We start from the raw sequence: 23,366 nt of genomic DNA, 5'->3' as shown, positions 1-23,366 counted from the left end.
CACATACACGTAGAAACTCAATGTGTCAAATAAAGCTCCCTCTATTTTGTTTGTTGATGGAGGTCGTTCTTGGCGATATGACTGCGCAGTCGACTCGGGAACAGACAGGAGAAAAAACACGATCAAACTACACAGCACTCCATGTCAAATTCCTCAGATGTGAAGATATGGGAGGCCCTTTTCATTTCGGGTGGTCTGCTTTGTGTCGGCAAAGAAAGCGACCAAAGCCTTGAAAAATAGACACGCACTGGATATGAGTGGACGCAAATGGATCATAACATATACCTGCTCAAAAACAGTGACCAAATAAGTAGACTAATGGACGGAAATGGGCAGAATTCCTGAGGGGGAAATCTAATATCTGCGCTGGTAGACAGGAAAAAGTCGAAGCAAATGAGCGTGTGAGTGGTGAGAAAGAGAAATTACTGTACATTATTGTAGGAGAAAGGACGGGGGAATGAGTTCCTGCCTCGGGGCAATGCTTGGCTAACGATGCATACTGTGGAAACCCTGGTGAGGATTCACTTGGTTATTCTAATGATTCAATTCATACGAAAATATGAAACTGACACAAGAGGTGCATTTAAGCCTCGTTCACACCTGACATGATTAATCCAACGTCACTGCAGCAGCAGCTGGAAAAAAAACCTGACATCTCATCTTCACATTAAACTGATAATTGTTCAATGCCACACGCCAAAGCTGCTAATTTGCTTAATCAAGCATGCCGGTGTCGATCATCTGACCCAACTGCGGCGGGAAGTGACTGCAGCTCGCTGAGAGGGCCAAACTAATGTTGACCTTGGTGACATAGCTGCAATAAACTCTTCACTCCGCACATGAAAGCCTCTTGTCATCGCCTAACTGAGCAATTTCATTCCATTGAAATCCACTTTGATATCACTGGTGACATAAAGCCATTCCGAGAGCTTCTTCAGAATAAGATTCTCTCGGGTGAAAAGCGACTGTAGTCGCCGAACAATGGCATTTTCAACCCCGCCAACGCCGCCACGGCTCTCATTACAGCTAATTCTGCCACGTGAATTCTTCGAGAGCGAATCCTCGACGGCGTTTGTTTCTGCCCCGCTCTGAAGGAACAAATGAAGTGAGATAATGTTTATTTTCACCAATTACATCTGTAATGCAATATTCACCAAAAAAAGGCTCAAACTGCCCAGAAAGGTCAACCATTTTGTGCTTCAACATGGCTGCCCACAGACTGCAATGTAAAGCTCTTTCCTCTTGCTCCTTTTGATAGCTCTCCTTAGCAGTTCCTCACTCTCCCACTTAATATGCCAATTTATCCTCGGCTCAATGCTATCAACTCTGCCATTACTCCACATATACACCGCAGAAATTCTCTCATTCTCCTTTCTCTTCATCTTTCCCCTTTCCCCTCAGTCTCTCCATCTTTCTTTCCACCTCCTTTCTTTTTTCACAGTTTCTCATGTTCCCCTCACTCCCTTTTTTCCCCCGTGTTTCTCATCCTCGACACCCTTTTCTCCATGTTGCAACCTCCTTACTTCCACTTCTCTGTCTCCCTGCCTACTCCTCTTTGCCCCATCTTTTCTCTCTTTCTTCACCGGGCCTTGGCATCACTTTCTCATCGGCAGTCTAATTGGGCATTCTGCCTGAGACAAGGGCCTCATTAAGCAGTAATTACACACATGTTGTTTTCGGCAAACATCTCTATTTGGATTGCTTTGCATGGTAATTGTTCAGCAGGGACCACTGCTCGCGATGTTTCCCTCCGTGGCACACGTGGTGCTGGTAGAGAGGAATAAAAACATGGAGAAGAAGGGAGGGGTAGAGAGAGCAAGAGAGAGGGGGGAAGGAGAGGGGGTGAGAACAGAGAAAAATAATAATAGGCTGTGGAAGAGAGACAAATTGAGAAATAAAGAATGCATACATGGGAGAGAAGGAGGATGAGTAACACAGAGGCAGAACAGAGGCAGCCTAAAAGGATGAAGGCAATGCTGAGGCAGTAAATGGAGAAAGACAATGAATAAATGACAAAAAAAAGGAGGTAGACAGATTCAGTGTGAAAAGAAAATGAGGTGGAGCTGTAGAGAGGGCATAAAAAAAAGAGAGACACATAGAATGAGTAAATTAGGTAGAGAAGTGAAAAAGTAAAGACAGTGACAGAGACAGAGTCCCAGAACTAGGTCATGCCGTGCAATCATCGAGCGTTTCAAAAATAATGAAGCCACAAGGTGGAAGTAATGCTAACTAGCATATCCAGGGAAAACATGTAATATTTACACAGTGGTAATGGGGCAATACAATGCTGGGATCTTTTCATCTTGGGAGTATATTTTTGAGACAGCTGATGACGGGATTGGAGGCAGCATTACAGAGTGCGCTGAGGATCGCGTTTGATTGACGGACAACACGAGCCTTCTAGGAAACATCTGTTTGTGAAGAGGGTGGGGTGGAGTTCAACTGCTCTGGGTGTCTGTGTAACGCCCAAACTGCGCGGTGATTAGAGAGACAAATCACCTTGTAGTAATGAAAAATGTCGAAAGCTACAAAGCATCATGACAATTTGGCCGAATTTACACAACTGGACGTAATTATCTCAAGTACACAAACACATGCCTGCTAATATTAGCGGCCGTGTTTAATTCAGGTTTTGTTCATAAAGCATTTTATTACAAGCCTGTCTCTAAGGGCTGCAGGAATTGTGAAAAGTACATAAGTACATTTATTTTACTACTGGGCTGCAGGGCTGCCCCATGAGCACGGGCTCTTGCTTTTCTGCCGCAGGCACAACTCTTTGCGCTCGCTGAGTGGCAGTAGCACATTCAGCTGTCCGCACCGCAGCTGAGCCATTTTACTTTCTTTCAAGTGATCACTTTGCATGTAAATATATCCAAATTGGCATTATCTGTAACATAAGTATATGGTAATTTTTGTCAGAGGATGTCAAGGTTATAAAACTCAGGATTTCAGCAGTGCAGAAGTGCATCTTGGAATTAGCTGCCTGTTAACGAGGGAGTCTTAATTGGTCACATTCCTGTCATTATTTCACACTTGTTCCATTGTCTCATAAGCAGAAATATGTAAATGAGAAGAGCTTTATTGGAAATTTGCCTGTATGAAAATACAGTATATGTCAGCACAGAGAGTAGGAGAGACGCAAACAGCTGGCTGAACTAGCTAGAATGCAAATACAGTGCAGTGATGTCATGGATATGCTAAATAGCATATGGCATTATCTGAACTGGCTTCCCACTGAAAGTTAATGACACTTCCAGAAAATGGTGTGAGGCAGTGAGCAAAGTGTCGAAAAGAGTAGGAAACCCCTGTCACAGTGTCTGTGACATCTCGTGTTTAACTTTTATTTACAAGTAAACATTTAGCCCACACAGTAGAAATGAGCAACATATATAGGTCATGTGTCACCGGTCAGCCACAAGAATATAAATAAATAAATAAATACTGGGATATGATTAGTTTGAGGAATTTGATGCTACTTGTCTCTTTTTCCAGCTACACCTTGAAGGGAAAATGTCTCATTCAGCTGACATACTAGGCTTTCATATGCAATGCATTATATCAAATTATACATTACTAACCATGGGTACAGAATAAACTGCTCAAAACTTTATAAACTTATAGGTTTACAACATTAGAACGATCTATGTCTAAAGTTTTAATGTTGCTAAAACATGTATATGTATAGATAACGACAAACCAATTATACAGTATAGACAAACATGAGAGATTTCCCTATTATTTCTTTCATTATGACAGCAGAACTGCATTATCATAGAACATTACCCCCACTGGGGTTTACCGCCTTATTAAATATCACAGCACAATGCCAGTGGCCGCAGATACAATCAGATATCTGCTGCAACTTTGCACTTTTATGCAATCAACACCCTACAGACCTTTGTAATGTATGTAAAAGCATTCAAAAAATAAGTATTAGAACCCCCTCCATACATTATCATGTTAAAGAACCCGAAACAACTTTTCTTTTTTTTTTACTTTTCCAGTTAATAAAAGAGAATCTATAAGCAGAATATGTAATATTTGTGACTTTAAAAGCCTTTGCCAGTACACCAAGTCTCTAAAAATAATTCTCTCACCGAGCGGAATTAATAAGCCCAGAACAGTACACAGCTATTCTGTGAAGAAAGGGGTGTGGTGGTGGTGGTGGTGGTGGTGGTGAGGGCTCATGCAATATGTATGCCTGTTTGAGCACCCTTCTTCCTCATCTTCCCCCTCTTCTCTTTATTTCTTTTTTACATCCCTCTCCCCCCCCCTCTCTCTCTCTCCCCCCTCTCTCTCTCTCTCTTCCTCTCTCTCTCTCCCTCTCCCTCTCTCTCACCAGTCCTCTGTTCAATTAAGCCGTAGGAACCTGAACCTGAGACAATGTGGCTCTGGATTTGATGTTGCCCGACTTGTCAGTGCTGGTTCAAAGCCACAAAGGATGACAGACAGAAAGACTAAAAAAGCAGAGGGAAACAGATGCAGAGGAAAGAAAGACAGAAAGAAAGAAATAAAGTGCTGTAGATTTTCAGAGTTACATAGGAGGAGGAGAGAGAAACAGCGAAGAGAAAAGACACTATAGTAACAATTCTGGTGTTGCGCCACGCCCCAAGCAAACAATGAACATAGGCAAACAATGAACATGGCACACACACACACACACACATACACACAAAGCCCATAAAAAGCACAGCCTGTGGCCATGGCGACACATGCTCTGTTGTCGTTAGATAAGGGAAACAGGGCCTCTTCCTGGGTGTGAGAGTTTGATCCTGCGCACACAGACACACACACTAAACACACTACACCCACACGTGCATGTGCAGAGTGAGCTGCAGCAGCACTAGGGTCACATCCACAACGCCGCGCATCTTATGTACCCTCACCTTTATCACCTGCATGGTTCATTTTCATATGCAAAGCTCAGGCTATGTTTATCTGAACACACTGTGCTCCGGTCAGTGGACCACACAGAGCACGGTCAGATATTGACACAACACACGGAGCAGCTTCTTGTATATCTCAGCTGATTTTGATGGAATTTTTGTTGGAGTTATATCTGGCTTGGTGCCATCTTACATAGTATTTGTTTATAGGACTGGAGAGCACGAATTGTTCTAGTGTTGCATTCCTCAAAGGAGAGTTTCAGGAGCATCACAAGACATATTTGCTTACCTCTCCCACGGCTGCCGTTTAAGAAATATTTGGCTTTATTGTTACTGATTAAGCAATCCATCAACTCATAACTAGTCAAACAACATGTGCTAGTGAAAAACAATGAACTCTTCCCACCAGAAGCAACTTAAGCACTCGCACACGTACAAACACACACACGCGCACACAGACACACACAAAGCTCCCATTCATCTACTCTGCAGTTATACTGGAGCAACCACAAAACAGAAATAACAGTTAGCAGCAAAGGTGGTGAGAGGTGGGAAGGGAGATTGAGACTGCGCGGGGAGGAAGGGGTGTGGGGAGGGTGGGGTGGGGTGTGGGGAGGGGGTGGGTGGGGAGACAGGTCGGTTGATGCTAAATAAGGTTTTGTTTCCACCCTGAACTTGGGTTCGCTGTGACTTGGTGAGTTTACGGCACGATAAAAATCTCAACGGCGATGATAACGTAGTTCACACCTTTTAATGGAAATATCAGGTTGACAGATTTCGAGAATGTAATGAAATTTTATGTTTTGCTTCTTTTTTTTTCCTGTTTTCTGTTTTTGAAAGTCAGATAAGATCATTTTTTTTGTTCCAAATGCAGGTACACAAGGCAAAACCAAACATAAAACCAAAACCAAATAGAAGCTTACAGTACCTCATGCTTGCATTTCCACTGTTGTATCTTAAAAAAGCCTATAATGAGCACTGGGGAATTTCCTATTTTTAAGATGTTTTACTCATTTTATACATACAGGAAGCTTAATTTATCTGGTTATCTCATTAGGGTAATTGCAAATGCTTTTTTTAATGTTTCACAGGGTTAGCAAAACTATAAAGTAGTTTTTTTTAAGGTTAGACGTAACCTATTTGTCTTTCTAATTACCATTGTACATTCAGCTATTCAGCTTATGCTCACTGTTAGAGAAAGCTAACTCATCCTTACTGTATGGGAAATGAGGTTAACCATGATTCAGCGTTCTCTTCGGTATATCCTATGTTACCATACGTTCGTGCTAACACCCCAGCCTCTGTGTCTCTCTCTTTCTGTGCACCAGCCGCAGAGTTTCTGTGTCACGGAATTAGCGAGATCTACACCTATGCAGCTGATCCGTCCTGGCCAAAAGGTATCCATCATGAGTGTGTCACTGCTTTTAAGTGGAAAATTTCATTTTAGTTCACGCTTATCTGAGAACGCGTCAGTTCTCAGAAAAAGCGTTTTTTTTTTTCTTTCAACTTATTGTTTTGGTTTTCTGCTCATTCTCTCTCACGCCTCTCATCTGTGGTGTTTTCTTTCAGAGAAAATCTTTCCTCCAGGAGTCAAGGAAGAACAAAATAGAGATAATGTTGCTACATACACTCACCCACCACACCTGTTCAACTGCTCATTAACACAAATATCCTATCAGCCGATCACACGGCAGCAACTCAAAGCATTTAGTCAGGTAGATGTGGTCAAAATGACCAGTTGAAGTTCAAACTGAGCATCAGAATTGGGATGAAAGGTGATTTAAGTGACTTTGAACATGCCATGGTCTGAGTATTTCAGAAACCTACTGAACTTTGAAGCAGATGGCCTACAGCAGCAGACGACCACATGGTCACCTAAGAACGGGAAACTGAACAGAATTTGGTGTGATCATGAAAGCATGGCTCCATCCTTCTTTTAATCAACTGTCCAGGCATTTTCTGGGTCTTAGCACCCACTCAGCATCATTTCACTTCCCAGTCTACATGAGTATTATTGTTTACTATGTCCTTTGGTGCAAGTTTGTAGCTCAAAAGCCAACTTATTTTCTGTATAAACAAACCCACAAGCATTAGGTCAAAGGACCACCTTGTTCGAGGAAGCATGTTTGTACTGTGTTAAAGATATGTCAACGTATGGTTTGTTTGTGCACAGTTGTGGTTTGCATACACTCATTGTGAGCATGAGTGTCATGGCAAGTTTGGGCTTTGAATGATGTCTTTGAACTATTCTTTTTCTAGAACGGTATGATTGTACAGTACATGTCTTTAATGACATGCATGACATAAAAATTCCTTTTGGATTTTCTCTTAATTTTACAAGATCAAAAGTATACATGCAGGCTCACATACATACATACACCCCTACTAATATTTGCTCAAATGTCTCTTAGCAAGTTGTACCTCGACCGTATGCTTTTGGTATACATCAACAAGCTTCTGTCATAATTCTGACTGGAAATTCGACCGCTCTTCTTGGCAGAGTTCATTTAAATTAGTTGGTTTCCTATCACTGACCCAGTCTACAAATCTTCAACAGGGTTGAGGTTGGAGCCTTGGGAAGATTTAACCATATAGTATGGGGGCTATATGTATACATTAACCCTCTGTGGTTTAGAAAAAAATCAAATTTATAGTCAATAAAGATGTATACTGTCCACAATTATTCTGTACTGTACAATCAAAGGAACAGTTAGAAATAATCAAGAACTCATTAAAAGCCAAAAATTACCAGGACGTTTGTCCTGATGATGAGTGTATGTAAACCACAGCTGTATTATCAGTCGGGGGACGGCGAGTGTACAACAAGTCAAGCAGTTAGCAAGTCAACTACCTGGCTAACTAATGTTTGCTATCCTTTTCAGTTGCTGAAGAAGCTAACGGTCTCTCCTGTAAAAAACAAACAAACAAAAGAAACATTTTTTTAGCAGACTTTACAGGAGCTACTCAAAAATGTGGTCCTTATTTCAACCACGATGTTTAGTAGTTGTTTTTTGACCTAAGGCTCATTAAAACAGAAGACTTCCAGCACGTTGTCATGTCCCACTAAATGCTCCATCAGAGGGTAAACATGAAAAAGACTGGCAGATCAAACTGCAACAACATGCTCAGACTCGGAGTGGCAGTTCCAACTCCAGCAGACTTCATTTTAGCTGAAAGACAAAATTATTTAGGCTCTCACGAGTTATTTATATGATTTCTCTACCTAGAAAAGTACGCGGTCAGTATTCATACATTTCTTATGCAAGCAGTTCAACTGCGGTTCCAACCAGTTTTGAGAAAAATAACCTTAAAACAACACGTTAAACATCTATCCTTTTCAAGGATTTCCACCCCTTGTATGAACCTTGATTAGTATCTGTCTGTCTGTTCAGTATATGTATCAGAGTGCAAAAGAGGTCACAGTCATGAAACGAGCCACGTGCAAGCGCATGTGCAGAGGTATAACAGAAGAATTCAAATGTCAGACCAAGGTGCCACCCACACGGCCTCCCTCATCTTGCTGTGGTAGCCTTCAACGGCCTGTCGGCTAACCAGTCCTGGGAAACACCTTCCTAGCATCAAGCACAACAGCATCACATGCAACTAGCAGCTAGCAGGTGCTGTAGTACTGTACTGCTATACTTAACAACAAGAGGAAAGTAGTTATCCCACCAGACTACCTGACATTCGCTGTCTGTGGTGGTGTGAATGTGTATTTGCACGTTTGTGCATGTGTGTGTGCACAGTATGCGTGTCCGTACAGTATGTGCATGTCACTAGGTGAGTCTTTGTCAGTGAGGTTTCTCTGGCAGCAGGAGAGGATGCAGAGCACAAGCCACTTTTAACTGACTGGGGTAAACAGTGATGAGAGAAGATAAAGGACAGAGTGAATGTCACATTACCCCAGCCCTTTGCTTCTGCTCACCACAACATCAGATAACTGCTGCAGGAAAAAAAAAGTCTGGTTTCCTCTAGCATATAATTGGTTATCTCATTGCGATCTACTGTTCTCTTGCCTCTGCACAGAATGAAGTATAAAGAGCAAAGGGAGAAAAAAAAAAGTCTAAAGTTTGACTGTTCAGTCAGTGACTAAAATAAATCATTACAAGCGTAGGAAAGGCACCGATCTATTTTCATGGTGGTTGCCACAGATTTAAGCATTTAGCAGAAAAAACAAATAAACACAGAACACCTGATAACAAGGTCGTGTTGTTTTCGCTTTCAAACAACCTATTAGAATAGCACTAGCAACGCAACATAGATGGGTTAACACACAACACGTTGACTTGACTAGATAGGGAAGTAATATTGATTATCAGCAACAATATCTAACAGGTCAATCAATTATTAGCTCAGAGTTAAGTAAACAGATAACATTTCATATGAAATGAAGCTATGCATTAAAAAAAACAAGGTCTGTTCAAAAGAACTTTGGTATATTCTGTCTAAAAGACAGTTTTTGTTATAAAGAGCCTCATGAGATCTTTAAATAAAAAGTAAAGTTAAACTCTAAACATGTCAAAGGTACTTTATTCAGAGTTAATTTGTCTCCCTGGATGCAACCTGATCATAACATAGCACATCACCATGTGACCTGATCATAACAACTACAGAGGCGTATTTCGCACCTTCTTCATGTTTTCACACATACCGTAATTAAGAAACTCCTGACATGATTTGTAAATTCCAGTAAAACGGTTGCCTTTGAATAGAGACACTATAAATGATATAGATGATGTGTTCACACATTTGTGTATAAAACATTTATGTGAAGGTTCTTATAGGGAGCTCGACATAAATACGGAGAGCAATTTCATCTCAGCATGAAGCCTCCAGAATTGACCAGGGCCCAGGATAGTACCTTGAGGTACACTTTTCCAAATCAACCGGCTAGTGAAAAAAATAAGGGGGCTTGGCTATCTCACCACGGCAGTGGGTAGTCTTTTCCTAGATGGATTGATGGCCGGAGAGGGGGCAGTGTGGAGCCTAACGCCTCGCTCACCCACACTGTACCGGGCCTGTGGTTAGAGAGAGCGAGAGAGAAAGAGAGAGACAGCAAACAGGAAAAAAGAAAAGAAAGAGAAGACAAAAGCAGAGAAGGAAAGGAGACGGCAGGGCTTTAGATTGCAAGGTACAAGCAGGGCATTTGTAAAGGGAACATGTCAAGCCCTCCCGCCCTCTGTCGTGAACCTTTCTCTCCTTCTCCCTTTCTCCGATTGCCCTGCTCTTCCTCTCGTACGCCGCGCACGCGTGGAGGGGGAGGAGTAACGACATGAGAATTACACAGTGACATGCAGCGCTGTGCTACGGGAAGAATGGAGGTTAATGAGCTGACATACCCTCCACCTCGAACACGCCTCCTCCCCATGCCAGCCTCCCTGCTCTCTTTCACACGCTGACAAGCATGTACACAAAAACCCCGGCAAGACAGTGAGGAGTGAAAGCTGGCAGCAAGACAAGGTTTGGTGCACCAAAGGAACATCATGTGGCAAGAGCGCAGTTTACACTCTCTTCACATACAGTGCACACAGCTCACAGCTGTAGCTGGGTTATGAACAACTGTGAACGTGAGCTAATGTAATTTACATTAGAAATATGGCCTCAGCTAATGCAATCAAGAACTGGGAAGATGCAAGACTCGTTATGCATCAGAAATCAGAGGCTTAAAAATATCTGGCAGAAAGTCGCTGTTAAAATTCCTGAATTTGATGATACTTGTTCTTCTACTGTACTATAGGTGAAGGTACGCTAACAGCAGAATGGAGGCAGCAAGTGAAGCAACAGGTCCACTGTGACTTGCAAAATAATGCGAAATTTAAAAAAAAGAAGTGGAGAAATTTAGCAGCACTGGGACTCACATATATCTGGTATTATGAGGATTCATCCTCTCCTGGCTGTGAAAGTATCTACCAGCGTGTCAAGAGCATTTATTTCTTCATTCATAACCCATAAAAAGTTACGCTGCTCGTATAGCTAAAAGAAACATTCAACCACTAGTTTTACCAACTTGCTAAACACTATAAAATACAAATAGATAAAACAGCCGATTTATTAAGGGACAATTGTATTTCGTGTCCAGACCACAAACCAAAGGCTATACATATCATTCTCTTACTGCAAAGAGTATAGAGTTCTGTGAATAACTGATTAGGCCTTCAGATTCTCAACCATTTCTTGGTTGTCACGTGGTGACGTGTGGGTGTATAATATGTTAAATAAAACCTCAGTGGCCTTTAAGTTGCATCACCAGAAAACCAACACGCAAAGGTGACAATTTTTACCAGATAAGAGTCCATGGGTGCTCAAGTATGCACAGACACAAATAACACAGAGGGGTAAAAAAAAACAACCCCAAAAAACAGCCGGCTTCAAAGGAACGTTTCAGAAAAACTTTCAGTAGAGAACAACTTGAACACCAAGTTCATACGAGCACGAGTGAAATTCACACGACCACATCTAAAGATAGGTGCAGGTGCACTAAAACACTGAAATTGTGCCATTTTTTTCATTTTTCAAATCTGCAGTTGTCTAAACTGAGTATAGCCTATTCATATGGCTCAGTTTCATCCATCTATTGATTGGTTATAGGATGCTACCATTTAGGGATAGAGACAAAATGTCTCTGCATGTATCCTGCTGCAGTTGATGTGCCTTAATTACCTGAAACTAAATGAGTGAAAAGCACAAGAGTAAGAAAACAGCGTCTAAGAAATAAAAGAACTTTAGCAAAAGCAGAAATAGAATTGATAATGATGCGGCGACACAGCTCCGCAGAGCTTGAAAACAATGGAAGATGGATGGTTAGTCATTAGCACCCATTGTGAATCTTTCGAGTGAGTAATTTGTGGGAAGGCTTGTGCATTTTTAATAGTCTTAAACTGAAGAGCCCTAAGAACACAAACTCCATGAAATAATAACAGGCATTTCACCTTAGCACTATCCGAGCCTCTCAATTATTTACCACTAATGAATTGCCTTGGGCAACATTCTTCCTAAGTACAATATCAACCATCCCAGAGAGCCTGAATCAGCTCACTCAAATACTTAAATACATTTACTCAATTATGCTCACTGTCCCCGCAATTAAAGAGCCAAGAATGTCAAGCTGTTTTCTGCTTGCTGTCTCGTACGCTCTGATTCAGCCTTGATATTTCAGCAAAACTCTTCCCCCGGATAGCAATGATTAATTGATAAAAACATTTTCACAGAAATTGCAACAACCAGGTTCGTGGCCTTTTCTCTGTTTTTGCATCTGTGGTGTGGGTGATGCTAAAAAAAGCATGTTAGCTGTTAGCAGCGACATATCAGAAAAGCAGGCTAGCAGACACCATCTAAAACACCAGTTGCAATGGCGTACGTATATGTGAGTGTTAGTGTTTATAAATGGTTTACATCAGTTCATGTGGAGTGACAAACCGTGTTACGCTCTATTATTGCATTCAACATTTTTATCACCGCACGATCGGAGAAAAATCACACCCATGTTATTTCCACTATGTAACAGATCAGGTCAGGCCTGACTAGCTTTAGTCAATTCCATGCTATCCAGCTGTAAGTCTCTGGCTGTAACTACACCAGAGAAATTAATGCGCAAAGGATCCCGTTCCTAGACAGCTGGTAGTTGTAAATTCCTATCAGGGAATTAAAAAATGTCCAAAAACAAAAAAAACACCAAAAAAAAAAAAGCAGGGAGCGAGAGAGTTTGAAAGAAAACATATACAATTTTCATTTCAACTGCTTTAGGGATTAAGGCTCAGGGCTCTAGAAAAAAAACTGCATTAAAATAATCCACCATTTGCATGTTTTATCTCACAAAGGAGGCTCACATAGACACACATATGCAACAACCCCCACTCTCCCTCCCTGCCTCCCTTTTCCTCCTCCCCCATTCTGTTTGAGCACACACACACATCACACATGTACACACAGCCATCATTAAACACACTCACACACACACACACACATCGAGATCAACCTGCTGCCATCTGCTCCACGCGCTCTGTACAATCCTTGCAGAATACATTATTCACTACAATACATCACATCACATTCCCTCAATGTCATAGCCTTGTGCTTGAGGAAGACTCTGCGTGTGTGTGTGTGTGTGTGTGTGTGTGTGTGCATGCGCGTGTGAGAGAGAGAGAAGATTTTCTCCGTTATACGGTAGAGTGGTAGAGAAAATTAAAGACAGTTTTATTTGGCTTTTAGGTGAAACAAGACTGTCAGCAAAACTCGTGTCTGTTACTAGGCCAGATTAAAAATCCAGACAAGGATGTCAGTGTATGAAAGTGAAGGATAACAGCTACTGAGAAAGTGAGAGGAACTGACACATACAGAAAGCAGGAGAGAGAGACAGACAGAAGGCAGGAGTTTTGCTTTTTGTTACACACTAAGGTCTGCTTTCGTGAAGGACATTCCTCTCAGAGAGTTATCAGGTGTCAAAAGTATGATTTAGCATTTCTCCAAATATAAGCACATTTTTCACAGTTCATTAATGTGTTGACATTATGCTTTATATCCCTGTTTTTACTGAAGGGGAAGTCGGGGTCGTATTGCAGGGTTTTATTCAATGTGGAACAACTTTTGGTTTCTGAACTTAGTGGAGAGGAAGAGAGCGAACACTGGAATAAAGCGGCATTTATCTAATGGTCCACCAGTGGAAAATTACGGCACACACACACACACACACACACACACACGCACAGTAGCTTGGACTTCAAGTCTCAGAGATGATGTAGTTGCATTTCACTTTGAGCAAAGACCTGGAAGAATGAATTCTCGTTGGGTTTAGTCTGTTTTTGTTATTTGTTAATAAGAAAAATTGCAGATTTGTGACTTTTTAATGCAGCGACTTTGTATTTGTATTATTACTTTACTGCAATTGCTTCACTTGATTTCATTTGAAAGATAAATACAGAAACATCGATTGCTTTTTTTTTGCTTGTTTACATTTTTATCTTTTCTCCCTATCGTTTCTTACGCGCAAACCATGAACATGTTAATGCATGTGTGTCGCTATGTGCGGTGGCACAGCGGAGGGAGGGAACAGCTGGCAGGCCCACACTCGACCACGTATTGACCTGTTTTGCATTCACCTGTTATTCAACCTAATGTTTCCACTTGGCTCCGCTGCAGCTGAGCTACAATTAACCTCGCTGTGCGCGCAAGGGAAGGAAGTCTTGAGTAAATTTTTTTTCAAAGCAGTTTGTCAAACTTCCCCAAATGTCATTCTGCCCACTGTCTTAAAATTAATATTTTTTACTTTAACTTTCCCACTCTGAAGAGAAGAGAGGCGAGACATCTAACCCTTCTGAGATCTACAGTAGCTATAAATGTGGCCTATATTCACACAGCGCTAAATTCTTTTCACTTGATGCACGTAATCTGATTGCAGATAATTAGCCTCTGAAAATGTTACTTGCCTTTCTAAACCTCATGAATGACAGAAAACGCTGCTGCATCCAACCCTTCCCTTATCTGCTCTTCACTCGGCTACTCCGCCTCCTCTCGCTTTTTTCCCACCCTCCATTTCCCCCTCCCTCCTCTTTTCCCAGATGCCCTCTCAGCTCTTGCTTGTGTTTGGGCTGCAACTGCGAGGGGTCACTGCCTGCCTTGTCTCACACGTGGAGCACTGAGAATGTGCGTGTGTGTGTAAAAGAAAGACAGCACACACTTGTCTATGGATAATTATATGAATGAGAGCGTAAGAACATCAAAAAAAAGAAAGGAAGAAAAAGAAGTGTGTAAGTGTGTGAATTTAGCCTGATGTGTGTGCAGTTGAGCCTGAGTGCCTTTCCCACTGTGTGTGTTTCAAAGTGTTTCAATGTGTGTGTGTGTGTGTGTGTGTGAGTGCGTGCGCCTTGCGAGCTCAGTGCCAGGTCTCTCTAATGAGTCTGTCAGGCGCTGTTAGCGACGGCGTGCTCCCCTGGCTCAGCGCACTCCTACAGACACACTGTGATTAGCCGGGCCAACGGCACGCCACCGGGCCAGATTAAACACTCACCACGCCGCCAGGGAACACACACGCGCAGACACACACACACATACACTCAGCACAGTACACATTAGAGCAAAGCATTACAGTTGCTCTCATAGACACCACACACAGACGTACTTAGATACACAGCTTCATCATCGTTGTTCCTATTAGTCTGCAACATGTACTTGCCCTCTAGAGCCAGGTGTGGATGCCACTGGAATTGAAAATTAATGTGAAATATAAACATAATACAAGCCACCTATGGCACAGGCAAGAACATGCTAGCATTTCATTAATCTCCGTGCCTCTATTGAATTCCTGTCTGCTGCTAATCTTGAACATCACTCAGAATTAAGGCCAACCCTTCTGGCTCCAGCAGCTTTCAACATCTTCATTAAAGCGACATAATTCACTAATTACAGGTAATTACCCTTTAATGAACAGTCCAGATGAATGAGCAGATATGCAGAGGAGGAGCAGCCACGAGGACATATCCTTTTTCATTCCTCGAGGCCAAGAGCGGACTCTGAATGACCGGGTCCTACGACTTCCATCAGACACAGTGGCCTAGTAAGAACAGGCTCGGCTGACACATGTACACACTACGACCACTCGTAGAAATGTAGACACACCTGCACTTGGCAACGTCTGCTGGTCAAAGGTTGCAGATGAACTGTGAGCAGATGTCTCAATTTGAATACATTTTTTCCAGTTTTCGTGTCTGTCCCTCAGTCTGCACGTATACCTATGGAAATTTACCCCTACGAGTAGTTAAGCTGTTGTTCATCTGAAGCAAATGTCATCTCCGATCTACTATTTAATGTAACAAATTTTAAAGGACTGCTGTGCTGTTGCTAAGTTGATTTTATAAAATCATTGGTTCTTATCCCATGGCGTCAAATACTGCTGCTCTGTTAGATGCTGAACAGATAAACACAAGGTGTCCTTGGAGTGGAAATATTAGACACTGGGAGATAAGGGTCCTCTTTTAAAGAGTGATAAAATCTGCACTAGGATGTCAGAGTCACCCAAAAGGCTCACTTCATTTTTACTCAATGATTTGCTTCATTTTCCCTCTGTGCATCTATTTCTAACTAAACACTAAAAACTACTCGGCTAGGTTTGGGCAGGTTAGGTTTAGGAGGACAGGGTTTTAGCTGAATTATCCCCTTTCGCAATTTCAACCCTCTGCATTGAAAAATGACCATGCAAATGTTATGCCAAGGGCTCTTTTACAAGCATGGCCTGATCTCAGTACCAGCATAACCTGAGGGGTTCGTTGCTCCGAAGCCAAAGGACAACCTTGTGTGTATCTGTAAGTCGCCGGCACCGTATAATAGAACAGAGTTCTGAATGGGCCGATTCAAGACAGTAAAAGTGGCTGTTGGGTGACCTTATTAAAAACTGTTGTAAAATCGTACACTTTATAGTCACTTTACCCTTAAAGGATCTTTAAATTCACGAAGCAAAGCTATTTTCTTCCAGTGTCAAGCTCTACGACAGCGTGCAACTATGTTTGTGACAACTGAATCACTGCAGACTAACCCTGTCATCAACCTGAGAGCGAAAAGCAGTGTTGAACCCAACATGAAATGTGGGTTTTCCCTGTGTCAATATTTAGCAGGACTATTACTGACACTGTTAAGAAGTGAGATGTATGACATATTTGAGGCTGTAATGTGTTTAAGTGGGCAGCTTTTCGAACTGTGAAGGTGTAGGAGGTGTAGACTGTAAAGTCAGAACAGAGCACTGCTCAATGTTCCTTTGTTGTTTAACTAGAGGAAACAAAATCATTTTTTTTCTTTCTGCCTCTCTCTCTCTCTCTCTCTCTGAAAAGGAACAAGCGAAAAATGAGATTGATCTAACAACTTGCCAACAGTGAAGTTTCTTATCTCGGGCTTGCAGAAGAAAGTCCCTACAAGAAGAATGTGCACCAATTTTCCTCTCTTTCTGATTCTTCTCCTCCCCCTCTTTTACCGTCTCTCGTGCCAAGTGGCCTATTTTTACCCCTCCATGTGGCATCTCAGGGTTTTCCTTGTCACCGCCACGTTTCCTGTCATCGTGTGTAGGTACAGTTGAACAGTGCAGTTACTGAAAAGGCCCTGACACTGACTGTTTCTCTGTCTTCTTAGATGTGGTCACAGATCTTTGTCTTCACATCCAATGCACTGCTGCCTTTTTTGCCTTTCACACCCTATAGTTTATTCATTTTGAAAAATCACCTCTGTGCTGTGCTAGACTGTTCAGTTAAAGCAGGAATATTGGTCTTTATCCTCTATTTGTTTGCCATACATTCATTTTTCTATCGTTTATCTGAGTTTGGGTCATGGGGGCAGCAGTCTAGGCAAAGATGTTCAGACCTACCTCGCCCTCCTCCATCATCTGGGGGTACACCGAGGCCAAATCAGCCAAGAGATATAATCTCTCCAGTGTGTCCTGGGTCTGCCCTAGGCCTACTCCCAGTAGGAAATCCTTTAAAACCCCTCACCTAGGAGGCATCCAGCAGGCACCCTAGTCAGAAAAATGAACTACCTCAGCTGGCTACTTTTAGTGTGAAGGTGTAGTGTTTCTGCTATGAGACCCACCCGAATGTCTCTAAGGGAGTGCCCAGCCATCCTTTGGAGGAACCTCATTTTTAACGCTTGTATCCGAAATCTCATTTTTTAGTCTGTACCCAGAGCTCGTGGACATAGGCGATCTTACGGCTGTAGATTGACTAGTAAATCAATAACTTTGCCTTCACACTCAGCTCTCTATTTACCACAACAGACCGCCAATCCATTTGTCCACTCCTCTCACTCAAGACACTTAAACTCCCCCACTTGCAGAAGCAACTCCTCCCTCCCTCACCCGGATTGAGCACTCCCCTTTTCCAGCTAAAGATCGTGATCTCAGACGTGGAAGTGCTCGAGAACCTAAATCCTTCGGTCACAGGATTAGGATTAAAATATTTACATCACACAATGTATAGCCCACTTTGTTTACAATATAATCCAATCATTTGTGCTCAGACTATGAGGGCCTTCTATCCTCATAGTCTAAAGCATGGGCCTATTTATCATATTGCCATATGCAACAACACAACACTGTGTGCTTCCTCTAGCAGAAATGTGCAGCATGTGATATACTGTACTGCATGGCACAAAGGAATAATTGTGTTCTGGTCCTAGGAGAGTTGCAAGAGGACAAATATCAACACAGGATGTATGGCTCCCAGCCTTATAAGACAATCCAGTTATGACTGAGACCAGCTCATGGAGATTACAGCCATGTCCCAAAATACACAATATCCAGTGATTTGTAGACATTTACAGTGTACAAACTGTCTAAACTGTTGGAAATTGCAGTCTCAAGAGTCGACCGGTCAGATATTTGGTTGATATGGTCTTATCCGAATGAGCAGTGGTTAGTCAACGGTCAGTGTTACTCTCACAAGGAGAAAAGTACTACATCAACAGCCTTTCAGGGTTGATCCATTGTTTTTGGAAGCAAGTGACTATGAGAAACTGGGTGTTTGTTTTTTAAATTGTTTTTTAACTAATTGAAACCAGGTCAATGAAGCTGTTTTGTGTGTCTGCATTATGTTAAAGGAGATCACCAAAAACTAGAGCTGGGCGATATAAGATTTTTTCATATCACGATATGTTTTTTTCATTGCAGGCGATAACGATATATATCACGATATAAGCCAAATAACTACATTTGTCAGATTTAAATGTGCCGTTGCTCACAAGTAAAATGTGAAATAATCAGCAGCTTGTTTTGATTTAAATATTTATTTCCCATAATAAGTTCAACAGGGTAGATGTACTTAAGGAACATGAGACTTCAGTTTCAGATAAATAAAGGCAAATATTGCAAACTACACAAAAGGCAGCCGCTAAAGCGTTTAAGTTTCAAACAGAACAAACAAAACAGACCACTAAATTGTCAATTCCACTTAGAAACAAAATATTAATTCTAAAAATAAATCTTAGGTCATTTTACAGAAGAACAGACAAAATTGATTAACTTTTGTCAATATCAAATAAACTGAGAACTAAAAGGAAATTCTCAATCTCTCCTTGTTGTATAGCTTAGCTTTTCAAACAGTTTTAACAGTTACTTTAGTCTGACAAAAGCCGAATGACGAATTAGCGCTTTCAGTCAGAGATTGAGCATGCACCGGTTTATTGTATTTCCTGCTTTCGGCACAATTTACAGTGCGCGCTACTCTGTTTTTTGTCAGACTTGAAATAGCCGAAATACCTTCACACTACGGAAATTGTATGGCCATTCCGTTCGACAAGCTCTCCGGCATTGGAACCATCATCTGTTTTTTCTTCGGTAACCTTCATTGATTTTTCTCTAGTCGGCACACTCATTTCCTCCATTACCTGGGCAGCCCGGCTGGCTGCTTCCCAAACAAATACACATGTGCGCCTTGGCACTTGCTGTACGTAACAAGTCACGTGACGTGACGCTGCGGCTGTGATTGGTTCGGCTCTGCGCAACTTAATTTGGATTGGCTGTTCTTTTTTTTCTTTTAAGAGGACAAGAGAGATGAGGCCTATCGCAATAGTTTAATTTTTCTATCGAGAAAAAGTTATTTCGCAATACATATCGTTATCGTTCTATCGCCCAGCTCTAGCAAAAAGTCAAACGTAAACTTTGTGACAGCTCAGATCACAGGAGCATCAGTTACAGCAAGACTAAGCTGGAAAATTTACAGTGTATCACGATGGGCATTCTGAAATGAAAGGCCCATTCTTTTAATATAGGCTATCTGTGTTTTCTGTAGATCTTATCCATATGGGCATGTGGTTTCAGTGTGCTGTTAGACAAGCAGGCTGCAATGATGAGTTTGACACCAACAACAAATGCGCCTTGGGATAACATTTTGAAAGAATATAACTGATGCTGTGAATAACATTTAAGTTGCAATGAATTAAGGTGAGCAGCTTTTTTGAACTGTGAAAGTGTAGGAGGTGTTTGTTATTAAGCAATGTGATTTTCAGGATGTAAACTGCGCTGCCTGACCTTTATCGCAGCAGTCTTTTTTTGGCTTTCTTCTGTATTTTCTTAAGTCAGCCCATATCATGTCATACTTTTTGAAGCATTTTGATACCACCCACCTCAATAACTTTTCTCTCCGCGAGGCAATTAAATTTCAGACCATTCAAAATCAGATCCAGATGCACGTGAGCGACTAAAATTCCTCCACGAAATACAAATATATGTTATATACCGGTCAGACTCAAGATGGTAAACAATGAAATGCCAACAGACAGCCTGAAGTTAGCGGCCTTCTTTGTACTTCACATCTCCTCTTGTGTGACACACACAGTGCCTCTTTTGTTCTGCCACTCACTGCTCGTGTTACAGTAGAGCTCTAATGCACACAGATCGATAGCATACTTTCCATTTCAACACGCTGAGCTGATGTTCGGACACACAGTTGGAATTGATCCTGTTCTGTCAACACGAAGTTTTAGGTCTGTATGTCTTCTTACAGAAAGTCTTTAAACGAAAAAAAATTAGCTACAATTCACAATTTCACATCTGCTTGCAGCTTAATGTTGACATCTACATTAGGCATTCAATAACGGCATTGCTGATGACATTTGGCAAGGTCGGTGGGGAAACAGAGCTGTGGAAACAACTCTACCCATCAACATCAAAACTGAACATGTGGCCCCCTCATATGAATAACATTTCAAAAAAAAAAAAACCTTCTTTCCCACTCACAGAAATTTTATTATTGGAAGAAAAACACACTGAATCAAATAAAACTTTTCCATAACAGCTGTGAATTGATATGACTATAAATACCCTAATAACACCCTCGGTAAAGGCGTGTACACAAATCAGCCACAACATTAAAACCATGTGCCTTTTTAGTGGTTTAGGTGATTTGCATCCAAACAGAAAAAAAAGAAGAGTTGCTTTCAGAGGATCCCCTCTCACAAAGCAACTCTAACCCCTATGGGCATGGTGGTTGGAGGTTGGATGCAACTCTTTTTTCTGGTGCATTCTGTGGAGGCTTGATCCATTGGAAGACAGATCTGAATACCGGGGCAACACCTTGGCTGGGATTAAACCAAGTCTAAAGTCAGGATTAAACAGTGCTGTTAAATCCTGACTTTAGGTGGGTGGTACCGATCAAAAGTAGTATCCACATGAATGCCAGGGCGCAGTGTTTCACAACCAAAAAAATGTATTCACTTCACTCGTTGGTGGTTTTAATGTTGTGGCTGATAAGTGTATGTATATATTTTTTGAAAAACACACAAAAAACGCAACATTAACAACAAAAACCCTGGTTTCAGGTAACCTGTCTGAAAAAGAAAACAAAAACCAAACCAGCAAAGAAAAAGTCAATTTCCTTCCCCTACAATACGTCCAACCCATGCTAGCAAGGTTTTTTTGTTTTTTTTTTAAACCACAAGTGAAAGGTGCAAAAACACCAAGCATATTTCAAGTAAGCTAAACTATTAACCTGTACCGGTAGTGTGCAAACTGCACACAGTCTGAAAATAGTGTCTTCTGAAACCTTTACTGGCAAGAAGGTAGATGTCAGGCTTGCTGCTTACACTCCATCATGTACACCCTGACAGCCGGACTGCAAGATTATCAATATCGAGATCACGATTATTTGTTATTCACTGATTTCTACTGACAAAAGTGTTTTTATTGTGTCATGTAAACGCCACGTTGCTTTTTAAATCCTTATGCAACAAAATTCGATGCATCTTGGAAGAAAAAAAAAATTGCACCAAAACATAACAAGAAATCAACAGGGAACTGGCTTCACCTTTACTTGTACTAAATTAATAAATTAATCTTTAAAGACAAATAAGGTGTTTGTCAGGCCTAAGTGAACCTCTTTATTCACCTTCATGTGTACCTGCATGATGGACGTGAGCAAAACTTCTAAAGCCACTTTAACAAAATAACTGCATGAGTGGATAAAATATCTTTTATCCATTCAGTTGACCATTTTCTCAAAGCCTTTGTTGCTCTCTGAGCATTTATTTCTGGCCACATGCGATTGGTTAGTGGTCATTTGGTATTTCTGAAATGGATCGATACGCTGACACGCTGTACAGGCTTTTATGAACATCTCAGCTCACGTTTGATGATTCACCTTGGCAACCACCGCATTGTTTTTCTTGGCCTTGCACGCATTCATTATACAGTTTGTGGTGTAACTTCAGGTAGTTGAATGAGTTAGATGTGTTGCTTTGCAGTTCACACAAAGACCTGTGGACTCTGCATGTCATTTGCTCTCGGCTGACATCACTTGCGACGAATCTAAAGTATTTCCAAACAGCGGCTGATGATCCACTTCGAGGGACGAGCTGTTCACCTTCTGCTCCAGACTAGTCAAGAAAACTTGCAGGGAAAGGTTATGATTGGCTCAGCCACCGATTTGCCTTTTCTTTGTGTTTTCTTGTCAAATCTTCAATATTGCCCGATCATGTTCAGTTAATTTTCTATCACACTCAAAATTGTTCATGAGATAAAAAATCTATTAATTTGAATAACTGTAGAATCAATACATACCATAGTACTGTACAGAAACAGAGGTGTTTATCCTAAGGTTTTGGGATAAATTAGTATGTTTCCTGTCTTTACATGTTATGTTACGAATAATTATTTGGGGGAAACACCTTCCTGGAATCAAAACTTAAATGTCAAAGCATGCCACGTACATTAACAAGTCGCCACAGGCTGTACAGCATGTCATTACATCTTAGACTATTAAAATCTGTCTTTGAAGATCTCAGGTGGCTAATCTACACTGCTGTTTATTAAAAAAATAGCATCAGGAAACAAAAGAATGCGTGTCACTTCTTGGCTATAAATCATATAGTGGTCTTTTAAAATGATGCATTGTAGGAGGAAACACTTTAAATTTTTGAAGGTCTCTGCCCACACAACACAGTAGGTGCTTCTAAGACAAAGATAAAATGTTTTCGGTGATAACAATAAAGCAGCTTTTCTTGGTTCGATGAACCAAACCAGCAGTTTCTGAAAGGCAGAGATGGAGACAGAAACAGAGAAACAGAGAGCACTAATCTCATTACCTTCTCTTCCTGGCATGAGAGAATATTCAACCAAAAAAGAAAGAAGGAAAGAACGAAAATCAATCGCACATCCCACCATTTCATTTTCCATGTAATTAAATCATTTAAATGTTATAAACAACATGTAAACTCCATCAATGACTTTGAGCCATTTGCATTTTTAATCAGGCCAGATTAATTCTAATAAGCGTGCTGGGCTAAGGCGATGACAGAGCAGGCCTATTGTGTGTCTGTCACACTCATTTAATTCTGTCATTATGTCCCATATCCTATTATGATAATTGGCTTTTTATTCTCAATCAACAACCAGCCAAGGCTATTAAGTAATAATCTCTGACTAGAGCACATTTAACCTTAACCATGTTAGAAGTTTGCTACCTTAAAAACAAGTGGCTGATAAAAGTGAAACACAAAAACAGCGCAATGCCTTAG

General features: G+C 41.2%; 1 protein-coding gene across 3 annotated transcripts in view; it reads right to left on the bottom strand.

Moving 5' to 3' along the window:
- Positions 1-23,366, bottom strand: part of LOC100697510 (TOX high mobility group box family member 2) — an 81,082-nt gene that overhangs the window by 41,293 nt on the left and 16,423 nt on the right. For 2 of the 3 annotated variants that reach the window (XM_005478254.4, XM_003444796.5), the window contains exon 2: positions 9,812-9,904. The exons of the other annotated variant lie outside the window; for it this stretch is intronic. In XM_005478254.4, coding sequence (XP_005478311.1) covers positions 9,812-9,904 — 93 coding nt within the window. The remainder of the gene's footprint in view (positions 1-9,811; positions 9,905-23,366) is intronic. 3 annotated transcript variants of the gene reach the window in all.

Source organism: Oreochromis niloticus, linkage group LG20 (assembly GCF_001858045.2).
Source record: "Oreochromis niloticus isolate F11D_XX linkage group LG20, O_niloticus_UMD_NMBU, whole genome shotgun sequence".
NCBI classification, from domain to species: Eukaryota; Metazoa; Chordata; class Actinopteri; order Cichliformes; family Cichlidae; genus Oreochromis; species Oreochromis niloticus.
This window is presented reverse-complemented; position numbering and strand designations above follow the sequence as displayed.